The following is a 14125-nucleotide window of genomic DNA, read 5'->3' on the forward strand; positions in this document are numbered from 1 at the left end:
CTTACAACTACAGAAGAAAAGATGAAATAGGACAGAGAGGCACCATTTATATAGTTTGATTAACAAACTTTAGAAGGCTGCATCTTGGCTTGGGAGTTGGCCCTGTGCTAGTAGGCTCTGAGCCACTGAAACAGGATTGGGGACAGATACATATCCAAATCTTTGAGACCTTGGAGGCTGAGTAGTATCCATTTTGTTCTCCTAATGAGGCTGCAAATTGCTAATCAATTTATTGCCGTCCTTAGTGTTGCACTTACCTAGGCAGGAGACACCATCTTCAGCCAAGACTGCCCCATGGTGGCAGATGCAAATGACTTCCTCCGTCTCCATGTTAATGTGGCAGTCATCCATTTCACAGTGACTGCAGTTCAGATGTAACTTAATTTCCACTTCACCATGGCTCTCAGTCACTAGAGAGATAAGGAGCAGGTCAGATAGTGATCATGGGAGTTGGAAATAATGGGAGGTTGACATAAAAACACCTAACTGGCAATGTCCATACTTTGATATGTTATTATTAACATTGGGCATAATCTACAAAGCCATTTAGAGGTGGCAAACTCTGCAATTTGTAAAACCACATGGTTTGAGACACTAAAGGGCACATTTCTAAGCACTAAAGTACAAGTTACTTACCTTCCGTAACGATGTATCTAGTAGAGCCGATTCTAGCCGCAGATACCTTAACATAAAATTATCCCCAAGGCGTGAGACTGGACCCGGAAAACTTTTTTGCCCAGCATCTCTGCGTGCCAAGAAAGGGGCGGCACCACAGGACTCTGCCCGACATCCTCTGCAGGCGTGACGTCAGCGAGGGGACATAAGCCCCACCACATCACGCTGACATCAGTTTGCTTCGCAGAACTTTTCCGCGCCACAACGCGGATCGATCACAAAAAAACTGAGAAGAACATGGGAAGAGTGTGCGAAAAAAACAGAGACAGAAGTAGAGAGAAACAAAAGGTGAGAAAACACCACCAGGTGGCACCAGAAAGTAACAACAGCAGGCCAGAGCAGAAATGGAGCAGAACACCGCCCTGAGGAACCTTTGTACAATCCAAGGCGAAAGCATCAGGTGGCAGTCAAGCACCAGAAGGCCAGAGTAGCGAAGCCATAGCAGGAACGCGCAAAGCACCACTCCGTGGGGCCACCTTGCAAGCCAAATCGAGAGCCGTCCTGGAGGCACAAGCACATAAAAATGCTGTGACAGAAAGGGAGACTGCCACTATGAGCACAAGGGGAAGAGCTACAAGCTCGGAACAGAGGAGCCGCAGCAATCTGTAGGAAGGTGGATATCTGACTATGGTTGCCCCCAACTTTTTGCCTGGTGTTTTGCTGGTTTTTTGACTTAGTTGACCGGGGACCCTGCTATTCAGGACCCCAGGCCCACTGCTCTCTCTGTAAAATGGATTCCATGTACCTTAGGTACATATCTAATTGGATACTGAGTCACCTTATCAGCCCCTGTACAGTGTACCTTAGGTACCCAGGGCATAGGTGCACCCAGGGCCTACCAGGGGCTGAAGCATGTATTATGCCACCCCTGGCTGGCCATCTAAACAGACACAACTGGCTGCACAACAGTTGGGGCAAGGTGGTGTAATCACCCTTTGCTTTAGATATAGTATCCCTATATCTAAACCTAAAATGGACACATATATTCCTATCAGTCACTCCTATGGCAGGCCTTATCAATCCTGAAGGCAGAGTGCTTGGAATTATGTGAGATGGTGCTCTGGCATGAGCTGAGCCCGTTTGCAGCTTGCGGAACCAAGTCCTAGTAGCTGTTCCATGATAACGCTATACCATATACTCTTAAGTGCATTATGAACCTCGCGGTCAAATGCTAACTTTGGTATAGCATTATCAAAACATGTCGAGTAAGGTGTCATACCAATTTGAATACTACCCCCTCGCCAATTCTGGCGACGGGGTAGCATTCCACCCTTCTAGAGGGACACAACATGTATGTAACTGTGAACCCCGGTTAAAGTTAACTCGAGCCTCAGCATCACAAAATGGATGCTGCCACCACAGACACAAGTCTGACCTCCTGCTGCTGGGAGTCCTTCCAGCGAGGGAGGCTTGGACAAAGGGTTTCCTGCCTTGGGAGGTGCTAGCACCACCCCAGACAGGATTTTGTGTATTAGGTAGGACAGGGCTGAAAGGAATGAGACATGCCTGGGGCACACAAGGTGTCCCCGTGCATAGTCCGGTCTAAACCAGTTCCTTGGGCACTCCAGCCCCAGAGGTGGCGCAAGACCGGACAAAGGATAGGGGGTGTAACCACCTCCCTTCCTGGGCCCACCCAGGGGAGGGACCTAGTCGTAGTGCAGCCCCTTTAGCTGAATAAAGGTAGGAGCTGGTCCCATTCCAAATCAGATTAATCTTGACAACTTCCACGAAGAACTCTTGACCTTCGACCTCCTGAACATCAGAAGACTGAAGAATCTCCCCTATGGTCAGGGAGTGACCATCCTGCTTCGCAGGCACCATCAAGCTCCTGTGCGGTTTGCTGTAAGTCCTTCCTTCCCGGAGCCCGACAACCCAGCTCGACGAGACCCGGACCTCCAGACTCCTCTGACCTCTACCCACGTACACAGCCCAGCTGAGACCCGTGGGTGCGACGAGCAACTTGGAGACGGCCATCTTGAGAAACCTGCACAGCGCTTCCAGCACGACCGCCGAGGGATCCCCAAGTGAGTGCATTGGGGTCTGAGAAGCCCCACACCGACGCAGCTCCTGCACCAAAGACCAGCCCCCCAGCATCCACGAGATCTGCGTGGGGCCCTTTTGCCTGGTTGCTGCTTGTCCTGTTGTCTGGTCACTTGCCGGCTGGCTCGTGACCTCTGAGACGACGACCCGAAGAATCCATCACTGCTGGTCTGGTCCCCCAGACTGGCCCTTGCTTCCCTGTGAAAGAGAAGCACCCCGGACCCTCCTGGTCTGCACCAGACGCCATCTTTGTTCCACCGCGTGGCTTGCACTTGCCAAGGCCTGTTGACCAGATCGACGATCCAACACCGCCAACAGCAGCAGACTACGTGGAACAGCTCGTGCCTCCAGCCTGGTCGTCGAGAACAGCTCCTGGTCCGCGCAGCTACAGAGAGAAGTGTCCCGTCTTTCACCTGACTGCGGCGACAGCATCTGGTTCCCTCCTGGTTCCAGCACCGTCACTGGCTAGTGACCGAGACTCTGTCCCCTTCCCTTTCAGGACTTCTTCTTCCTAGTTCCATCCTTGGAACCACCAGACTCCTCCATCTGGCTGCCTGCCAGCAACTCCTTGTTTCAGGCATCACCGGGATCAACGCAGCAAACCCGACACCACATCAGCCCTATGCACCCGCAGCCTGTGGGTTAGGTAACTAAAGCTTCTAGGTGCTGAAGTCCGTGTTCCCTATCCTAGTGTTCAGGCCCACTGTTGTTTTCCCTCCATCCAGCTGGGTTCGTCCGGAATCCGTAACTTTGTAAACTGTAGCATCCATAGACGTTGGTACGCATCCCGCGTGAGAGTTCCCACTCTGCACGTGAGTCCCGTGGGCCTCCTGCTCCTTACTTGCCTAGTCAGTAGCGTAGTCCCAGCGATCCTCCAGCCTCTGGATCTCCTTACAGTACTTTCTTTCCTCGCATTCCATTGTTCTTAGTATATGGTTTGTCGTGCCCCTAGGGCACCATTGTAAATCGTGCAACTTAAGTGTATTTTTCCGAAGAGTTTGTCATGTGCTTAGCCCTCTGACCTCATAAAGAGTTCAGAGGTGTCGTTAGTTAATAAATACTTGTTTATTTTCATAACTACCTGTGAGGTGTCCTTTCATATGGTATTCAAGGGGTTATATGTGGTAAAACAGCTGGCTTCACATGCCAATAGAGTTTAGCCTAAGACTGCTTTGTCCATGCTACCATTAGGATAGCTGGTCTATAAGGTTGACTTACAACCAATCACCATAAGGGTTGTTTGGACTGATACAAGGTGATCACTAGAACTAGTGAGCATCATATATCAGGCCAACTTCTCACACAATCCACCCCAGATAACACTGCTAAGAATGACCATACCCTTTGAAGTAGTTGGAGTAGGAGGTCAAGGGCAGGCAAGCCATCCGTAGCCGACAGTGCCATCTGAAAAGAACAGGAGGCCAAGGACAGGAAAAGAACCCCCAACAAAGAAGACCAGGTGGGGATCAGAAATCCAAACAATAGAGGAGAAGAACAAAAGTAGACCCTCACGCTGGAGAGAAACCAGCCGAAGGGATGCCTGACCAGAAGAAAATGAAGAAGACGCACATAGAAGACAGGGCACCCAAAGGCGGGGCAACTGCAGAAAACCCAGCAGAGGGTCCTCACAGAACGTGGAGGAAGGGTGGGTCGTGAAGGAATCTGCGGCTAGATTTGTCTCTACCAGATACATCGTTACCGAAGGTAAGTAACTTGTACATCTGATAAAGACTACTAGCTGCAAATTCCTTAACGTAGAATAGATACCCTAGCCATACCCAAGAGGGAGGAGGGTCTGCGAGAGGATCTCACCAGCCTAGCCTACACACAGGGCCCCACTGGGGATGAGTCAAAAGGCAAGGGAGAAGAGTCCTGTTCCCTCAGACAAAAGAGAACCCTCTCATCTAGAAGACTACTGGCCCCAGAAGGGATGCAGGAAGACGAGAAAAGAGGAAACAAGGACAAGGCAAAAGGAGGCCAGAGTACTCTGAGCCCAGACAAGGTACCAAGGATCTTCACCAGAAGCCCCAGAGGCACAGGCAACTCAGAGGAGCACCAAGGAAGAAGAGCTACCCAGAGACTCCAAGGAGAAGGTAGAAACACCCCCTGTTTAGAGGGCAGCCAAGCCTATCACAGGTGGAAGTCCACAGGCAAGGCAGAACGGCGCCTCAGCAATAAGGCAGGCGTAGAAGAAAGGACATCCTAAGCCCCACCAAGGGAGAACTGCCCAACAACCCTCAGGGACAGACAGCACCCGAAGAACAACAAGGAACTCAAGGACCACCTCAACCTCTAGGGAGGAGAGGTAGAACCGGAGGCAGAGCCTACTTAAAGTAAGCTGAACACACCCCAGCCTCAAGCTGCATACAAGACAAGAGCGGCTGCACCACTAAAATGCAGAAGGTGTCGAGGAATAACAGGCCTGCACCTGCACGCACAGCTCGCAGCAGATAACACCACGGAACGGTGCACCCAGGCCAAGCCAGACTTCAGCCGAAGGTTGAGGCCGGGAAAGCCAAAAGGGGCCAAGACACGCCCCAAAGGAGGGACCGGCACACACGGCCCACGAAGGAAGTGGAAAGCCAAAAAGCAAAATCCCCGAACTCATTGGCGGGAGAATTGCATCAGCGACATACCGGGATGTCACGGAGAGCAGAGGCCCGAAGGGCGACCACACCCCCACAGCTCATGACAGAGCTATATAATAGCTACCAGCACCCTATATAGGGCAAGGTACATTCAAAGACATGGGAACCCTCTTAGGAAAAAAATTCTGGAGCAGAGGACAAACAGAAAGACCTGCGGAGGAACCGCAGTAGGCTTGTGAAACAGCCAACAAGAATACACAGAAGGCTGAATCTCAGGGCCAACTTCCAAAACTACAATCAAAAAAGGGCCGACCAGCAGCCAACAGCACCAAAGGCCTATCAACAGGACCAGGCACAGCAATCATAACAGAAGAGCACCTCCACAATTCCAGACCTGCTTACAGGTCACTAAGGGGGAGAAGGGGAGGAGGAAGAGGAGGAGGACGAAGCCCCGGCAGAAATCTCTGCATGGCAGAGTCCGCAGGGGCGTGGAACAAAAGAGTGCCATCAAAAAGAAGGTCCACAAGCCGTTCCCTAACGTTCTAAGGGAACACACTTTCCCGGAGCCAGGCATGGTAATGAAGGGCCACTGAAGAAGTCATGCACGACCAAGCACCTCTGAAACAACCAGAGCGGATCGAAGAATAAACTCTGTCAGCTACCGGCCATTCAACACATGGTGCCGGAGATCAACCCAGGCACCCTCCTGAGAAGCGGCAGACCTAAGGGACTCCGCCGAATCCCACAAGCAAGAAGAGGCCCTAGCCAATACACAAAGAGTGTTAAGGGCCCGCAAAGCCGCACTGGTGGAGGCAAAGATATTGCGCCCCCAGGAATCTAACCAGCGGGCCTCCTATGAAGGGGGAAACAACGCCGCTGGCAGGGAGGGAGTCCCAGGGGGGGATCGGCTATGCTTTGGTCTGTGGTCCCTACGGGCTCCCAGGGTGTAGTCTTCAAGGAGGAAACAGACTCTTTGATAAGGGAACATAAAGATGGTTTTATTTTTATATAACTGCGCCTTTGTCTACTAGTGATTCTTTCACGTGCAAATGCGGCAGAGTAAAAAGGGGGGTTCTTCGTAGTCTCCAGTTTGCGTCACAGGATTTCCCCAAGGCTGTCTTCGTCTCTTTCGCCTCCCGCTCCGGGATATGCAACAAAGGAGAGAGAGAGGAACCTCGTCAGGCAGCCGTATTATACTTTGATAACGGAGGGCCGGGAGTGAGGGAAACCAGTGTTGGTGCGAACTTTATACAGTCGTGACGGGTAGTGCTCGTGAGGGAAGGGGGGGGGGGGAGGTGTAAGACAAGGAGTCAGGGAAAGCACACTTAATCAGAAGGTTGGACCCTTTGAGCCACCCAACCCGCTACACGGCCCGTACCTGCTGTAGCCACGCCCCTCCCGTGGGTGCGTGGCGGGGCGAGTCGTGGTATCGTTGGCCTCCTGGCTTTGTCTCTGGTCCGGGACTCTCGCCGTCTCGTCTTCTCGCTCCCTCTCGTAATCCTCCGGTGGTCTCTTCTCTCGTTTCCGTCTCCTCTGGGGGATCGTTGTTCATCCTCTCTACCGCTGAGCTTGCTTTTGAACTTCCTTCCGGGTCTAGGATGGGCGGGGCGCCGTCATTCCAGGCTGCCGAGTTAAAGGGACCGCCGTCCTCAGGATGGTGGGTTGAATAGGAGTCGGGTTCCTCGGTCCATCCGGGTTCTGGCGGCTGTGGAGAGGTAACGTTAGCAGGTAACAGCGGAGTAGACTCACACCAAACACAAGGTTCACTGTCTGTACGACATGCCCCGTCACAAAGGGAAAGGCATTCTGTAAAAGAGGGCCCCTGGTAGAGGGATGGAGGGAAAGACAGACAGGATCATGTGGCGCAAGACGGTGGCGGTGCAGAAGGTGTTAGGGCACCAGGTCCCGCGTGGCGGCTGCCCACAAGCCCCCAAAAGGGCAGTGTGGAGCGAAGCCTAGAAGGGCAGAAGCAGCTCCCAACCACCACAACCCTGATGGAGGACCTCCAGAAGCTGATCCGTGGGGAAATGGGTAGCTGGATCTCCCATGCGCAAAAATCCCCGCAGCCGTGGAGACAGCCCGAGCAAAGGCAGCACCTGCCTCCGTAGGGCCCTGCGGTGGGGAAAGCAGCTTGTCTGTGGGCGACGGCTGCAAGCTAAGTCTGCCGTCCCCCAGTCCAACCAGAGGAAGGAAAGGCCAAGTCCGGAAAAGGGGGAGAGGGACCGAGGAATGAGGAACCTGAGGCACCTCCGGCGAAGATAGCAGTTGTGGCGATGGCGAAGATCAGTCCTTAGACAATGCCGGGGAAAAAGCCACAACTCGGCGACCCGTCTCCGGAGAAGAGGAGGAGGCGTCCGTAGATGAGTCAACGACCCGGCGCCGGCTCAGCACCGTAGAGTCCATGACCGGAGGCAGGTCAGCGTCGACCAGCGCTGAAGGAGACGTCAGAACGACCATTGCCTCACCGCTCGGCGCAGGAGACCGAGTTCGGGCCGGAGCCGGGGCGGTGAAAAGGCGTCGACTCGACCTCCGACGAGGCAGCCGCCTGCGTGGCGGGACCAGGGGGGCCCGGGGACACGCCCGACCCCTAGTCAGCCCCTGCGGCTCCAACAGGGCCAGCAGCCGCTGGCGCCTGAGAGGCATCACCTCGGCCTCGGACAAGGCCGCCACCTGTCCAGAGGACCGAGTGGGACTCAGGGACACATCCCGAGGCCCGGCAACCTCCTGCAACACCACAGGGACCCCCGCAGGGTTTGCAGCGAAGCAGAGGCACCGTGGTCCGAAGGAGGGAACCCCGAAGGACCGCACCCCAATGGCAGCACATCCAACAAACCTGGAGCCGAACCCGTTGCCGCCGGGGCAAGAGCCACCGGCGACGCTGCATAGGGCCCCGCACGTGGCAAGGGATCCGCAGACGTCCAAGGAGAAGAAGGAGCCAACAAGACCTGCAAGGCTGCTGCATAGTCCTCCATCTGGGCTCAGGTAGCCCCCGCTCTGGGCAACGGCGGATAGGGTGACGACGTGCCGGGCCGCACCACCCGCAGAGATCCCACGCCCCCCACAGGCTGGGGACTGGCCCTCGGGGACAAACTGCAACACTTACCAACAGGCGAGCGACGCTCATGCGGCTTGGGAGAAGGACGATGTTGGAGATGGAAGCGGCGATTCTTGAAGTCGTCCGCGGGGGACGGACGCAGCGACGAAGCCGACCTGAACATGCATGCTTAGAGGAGTTTCATCTAGCGTTCCCACCGGAACTTTAGCTTCATCTGCTGACACACCTCACAGTCTGTGGAGTCATGGTGCTCCCCCAAACACCACATGCAGATGGAATGACGGTCCGTCGCCGACATTTGGCGCGCGGAGGACGAGCACGCTTTAAAACTCGAAGGCATTCACACACTGTTCACAAAAAAAACGCTCAAGAGCGGAACAATTGGGGCCTAAAACAGGCCAGAAACACTGATCCGGGTCGACGTTGCATGCGGGGAAGAATAAAACGGATGTCAGCGCGCTGGGGTGGTGCTTATGTCACCTCGCTGATGTCATGCCCAAGGAGGACGCCGGGCAGAGTCGCGTGGTGCCTCCCCTTCCCCTGGCGCGCCGAGATGCTGGGCAAAAAGGTTTTCTGGGTCCAGTCTAACGCCTGGGTATAATTCTACATTAAGGAATCTGCGGCTAGCAGTCTCTATCAGATCCCATTTTACAATCTGGTAAATGGTTACCATATTGCAAAGTGGATTTTTAAATGGATAATAAATACATATTTGGAACGGACATGTTTTGGGCATCTATCCCAAATTCGATTCACAGGGCAATGCATTAATGGTTTGCGACCCCAATTTAGTCACAAACTATTAAAAACGTACTCGCTCCTCAAAGGAGGAGATAACCCATTCACAAAGGGGAGTAAATCCACCTCCAACTCTCAAACAAATAACTCTGTGCAGAGTCCAGGTTTTCTCACTAGGCGACTGATGTTTTTAGTTTTGTACTCTTTTGTAATGCTTACAACTCAATTACATTTTGGTAAAATGGAACATAGCAGCATACCCAAAAGATCTGATCCCATCTCCTAATATGAAGGATGAACTCAAGTGACCCAATACAGTATAAGAAATTAATTCTTGTTACTAGAAATACTGTCCAAGAGACCTTTGCCAGTGCATATTGGGTGAAAAGGACACAGAATGACATCCAAAAGGTGCATCAAGTCTACAAATGCACACCTACTTCACACAGCCATTTTGTCCCAGGCTGTCTTCCTCAGTTGAAACAAATACACAATTCAACAGACATTACGTTGACTTAGTTTATGTACTGCAGGAAGACAGCATACACTCATAAAACATGCTGGGCAGTACAGAAAAATGAAGTAAAATCAGATCAGTTCACTTGACAAATGTCAAAGGGTATTTCCTTCATGATCTTACAATGATCCTTAGTCGTTGTGAAGTGGATGGCTCTAAACTCATCCACTCTGGCCTGGTAAGCCAGTGGCCAGGAAAGGATTAATAAAATCATTCCAGAATGGTATTTCACAGGACAGCATATTGAAATGAATAGCAGAATTTCTGGCATAACCACGAAAATATTCCAGTTTGCCCACCTGTAAGCCCAGATCTCTACTGATATATGAATCTACTTGCAAACTGTAAACTTTTGTTGCCAGCCAGATAATGTTCAATTTGATTCAGAATTGAAGAAGGCCATTCTCAGCACATTTTGCTTATTTGAAATGTTTTATAGCCAGTTGTCAAAAGGGAAACACAACAGTGCTCTACTTCTTAGTAAAACCAGACTGCATTGACCGTAGGAAATTTACCTTTTCTGAGCAGCCACCCTTGATTTTTTGCATCTTGCTGGACCCTATACTTTTGCTGGCTTTGCAACTCTGCACTGCAAACCCGAGTTACCAGTGGTAAAGATTACAATGTTCCCCCTTTAAACATGGTCTAATTGCCATGCTCCTAATTTTTATATTTAACTTGGCTGTACGTCCCTAGTATATGGTACAAACTCTACCCAAGGAGCCTTTAAGTTAAATGCCACTAGTAGACTCCAAGCCCCTATTATGCTATCCACTAAAGTGGCAATGGAAGCATGACTTCAGGCCTACCACTGTAGCCTCGCTATAACAGGGTAATACACGTAACATAACATGTGTATTTGTAAAGCACACGTTCACCCCCAAAGGGGCCTCTTGGCATTGAATAAAAGATGTTTATTGTTACCCAACTCAATGGTACTCATTTTATCAACCTCAGAAAGGATGAAAGGCTGAGTGGACCACTGGGATTTCAACCTGTGACCATGAGGTCGAGCAGACTCCTTCAGTGGATGCATTAATACACTGAGCCACCAGACCCGGCCACATACTACACCCTGTCAAGATAAACTCTTTTTGATAGGTAAAAACCTCCCTTTTAAATATTAAGTCACCCAAGGTAGGCCATTTAGCCATGAAGGCAGGTATTTAAATGTAGGACTTGTACAAATGTATTGTTAACATGTCCCAATAGGTACAAGGTTCAACATACTATTTTCCCTGTGGCGTGCCTAGCTGTCCTGGAGTGAAATAAGGGTTGACCCAACGGTACTGGGACCTGGGTAGTCAATGGTACATATAAAGGGGTCCCAGTTGGAACAATGTGAAGAACACAAAATCACAGTTCATACAAACAATATATATAATAAAGAACTTCCTGAAAGAATTACTCTGAGAAATGTTATTTAATACACATCCTCATTTGCAGATCAGTTGCCAGTACATTTAACGAACAAAGAATTAAACTTTTTCTTATTGCCCAAGAAAAGAGGGGCGTGGGAAAAAAGAACAGGTGAGGGGAGGGAGTGTGATCAGGGTAGTGCAGAAATCAGATCAGTTTCAAAATAAATTACACGTGGTCTCATGTACATTTAGAGTTAAGTACCACACTGACATATATACATTGCCATTCAAAGTATTTCATACAATTGAAATATTCCTATCCCATTACAAGCTAACACAGCCAAAAATGATCTGTTGTTGATGGGTAGGAACGGACGGACTCCCTGATTGAAGCTCGGAATCGGCAAGGAATATCACCGCCACGTTTGCGGTGAGCCATGTATATAATATTAGTATGCTATTATCTAGACAGCATTCTAGTCTCAGGGCTATTTAATTAAAAATAAATCCACCAATTCTTCCTTTTTAGGCCATTAAATAATAATTGAAATACATCACGGAAAGGATTGATTGCGAATGTCGCCATATGAAGTTCAACCTTAGCCTGTGAACTTTGGGTAATTATAAATGTATGTATTTATATTTGCTGACATTTCTGCTGAGGCAAGCCATGAGGAGGACCTTACTCTGGGCATTATGCTGATACCCAACCCTCTATCAGAATATTGAGTAGAAATGAGAGAGTTTTTTCAGTAGTGTATACTAAAAAATGGCATTACGATTTGGGTTTATCCCGATGTTTGTTTGGTTGGTTCATCCTCTATTGTGTGATGACGTCCTTGTTTTTAACCCGGCTGGGTAATTCTCGATGCTTTTTAATTCAATCACGCTTTGACAAAAGTGTATTTTGGTGATGTGGGACTTATTTTATGACTGCCCATAACTCTGATTCAAGCCTAATTCTTTTTAGGTCCACGCTCTCTTTGACATTTGGAGCCTCCTGGCCCACTACCTACCCTAGACGGTGTCACGCGACTCAGCGTGCTTTTTTAGGTAATATGGTCTGATTGTTACAGCCGTTTTGAATAACAGCATGTAATATTCCCCATACTGAATAGCCTGTTTCTACTCATAGGTGCCCTCCTTCACTACCCTGGCATCCTACCCCCACCTGTTCTGATGAAGACCCCGCAGTAGGGCATGAATCAGCCTACACTTCTTGGGTCGAAACGTCGACACACCCTCGTCCGTTCCTACCCATCAACAACAGATCATTTTTGGCTGTGTTAGCTTGTAATGGGATAGGAATATTTCAATTGTATGAAATACTTTGAATGGCAATGTATATATGTCAGTGTGGTACTTAACTCTAAATGTACATGAGACCACGTGTAATTTATTTTGAAACTGATCTGATTTCTGCACTACCCTGATCACACTCCCTCCCCTCACTTGTCCTTTTTTCCCACGCCCCTCCTTTCTTGGGCAATAAGAAAAAGTTTAATTCTTTGTTTGTTAAATGTACTGGCAACTGATCTGCAAATGAGGATGTGTATTAAATAACATTTCTCAGAGTAATTCTTTCAGGAAGTTCTTTATTATATATATTGTTTGTATGAACTGTGATTTTGTGTTCTTCACATTGTTCCAACTGGGACCCCTTTATATGCACCATAGCTGTCCTGGAGTGCAGATTAAAATACTAATGCGGCATCTAGGGAATGTGCCTAGCTAGAAAACTAATTAAACAATTATTTGTAATATTCATTAAAAATCCAATTCAATGGTGAAGTACGACTTCTATTACATACTAAGACAAAGTAGCTGCCTGGATCTCCAGCTTCACCCTGATAGTGGGAAGTCTTCAATTGCTATCAAAAGGCTGACCTGAATCGGTAGAGAGTACTCCTCTGAGCTCCACTGGATATGCAGGGTGGGGATGTGGGCATCCCTCTTGACACTATAGTGTCAAGTCCTGCTTGACTGTCAGATCCTGCTTAACAGGTCTGCTGGGTTGACACATACCAGGTGGGACACAATTGAAAGGGAGAGAACAGAATGCCAAAACAGTTTGCGTGTGTCTCCTGTCTAGATGCTGAATGACAATGTTTTTGTCTTACCAGCCTTCTGTCTCTTGGTTACATAGAACACTTGGTGTGCTGTTGTATCCTTAGTGGAAAGACACCAGGAGCCAGGATGTATTCTTAAGTCTTCTTTAATAAATCTTTAGATCAGGTTACATCATAGTTGACTCCAGGCAGCCTAGTGTGGTACCAGCCCCACCAGGAGCAGCCTCCCTAGCTGCTCAGCCCATCTCCAACTGCCACATTCACCCCACTTAGACACCCAGGCATTCCACGCATCACAGGCACACCAACATTCTAAGACCAAGACACACTCTGGCTGAGCAGCTAGAGGCAGCAGGGCTAGAATACATGTTATATAGTTATGTAGGATATAACATTACCTCTTTTTCTTTAAACAAAAGAAAACAATTACATTGCAACACAATCACATTACTAATCTCAAAGATGCAGCAAATGGAAAATGCATCAAAGAAGATGGAATCATTAAAACAGGTGAAAATCAACCATAGAACAAATTGCGAATCTCTAGAATGCAGCGATAAGAAATCATTACTAGAACATATTTCTAAACGCTAGGATGCAGCGATGACGAAAATACATCACAAGAGAAAAACATTCTGAAAAGGAAAGATGGTTAAGATAAATACAACATAAGTGCAAAATATGTGTTGAGGCTGGGAGCTATTAGGTGGCATCTTCTTTGTAACTACACAGTGGCATCTTCTTTGTAACTACACATCCCAAATAGTGTCTTGACTGTAAATACACCATAAGCTCTGTAGAGCGCTGTGACTGTAACTCCACCATCTGGTCCGTTTTGACTACACATGTCAAAATTGTGCCTTGAACTCTTTACAGTCACTATATTTAAAAGGCACTCTTCACACATTAATGTGATGTGGCTGGTCCACCAACACCTGGTTGTAGCGACGCTACCCATCCAACACATAGTCGTTCTTGTACTTTACCAAGTGGCTGGAACTCCAGGTGAGGTTGTAGTTTAACTACTCCACCAACTCACTGTAGACCTCTGTGGCTGGAACACCCAAAATCGGTTGTAGCTG

The 14125-nt window shown here is 49.2% G+C and overlaps 1 protein-coding gene across 1 annotated transcript in view; it reads right to left on the reverse strand.

Moving 5' to 3' along the window:
• The window catches only part of ALK (ALK receptor tyrosine kinase), a 2610699-nt gene that overhangs the window by 258570 nt on the left and 2338004 nt on the right, over nucleotides 1–14125 (reverse strand). Inside the window, exon 19 of the mRNA XM_086925973.1 lies at nucleotides 258–410. Within this exon, the coding sequence (XP_086782099.1) occupies nucleotides 258–410 (153 nt within the window). The remainder of the gene's footprint in view (nucleotides 1–257; nucleotides 411–14125) is intronic.

This window comes from Lissotriton vulgaris, chromosome 6, assembly GCF_964263255.1.
Source record: "Lissotriton vulgaris chromosome 6, aLisVul1.2, whole genome shotgun sequence".
NCBI classification, from domain to species: Eukaryota; Metazoa; Chordata; class Amphibia; order Caudata; family Salamandridae; genus Lissotriton; species Lissotriton vulgaris.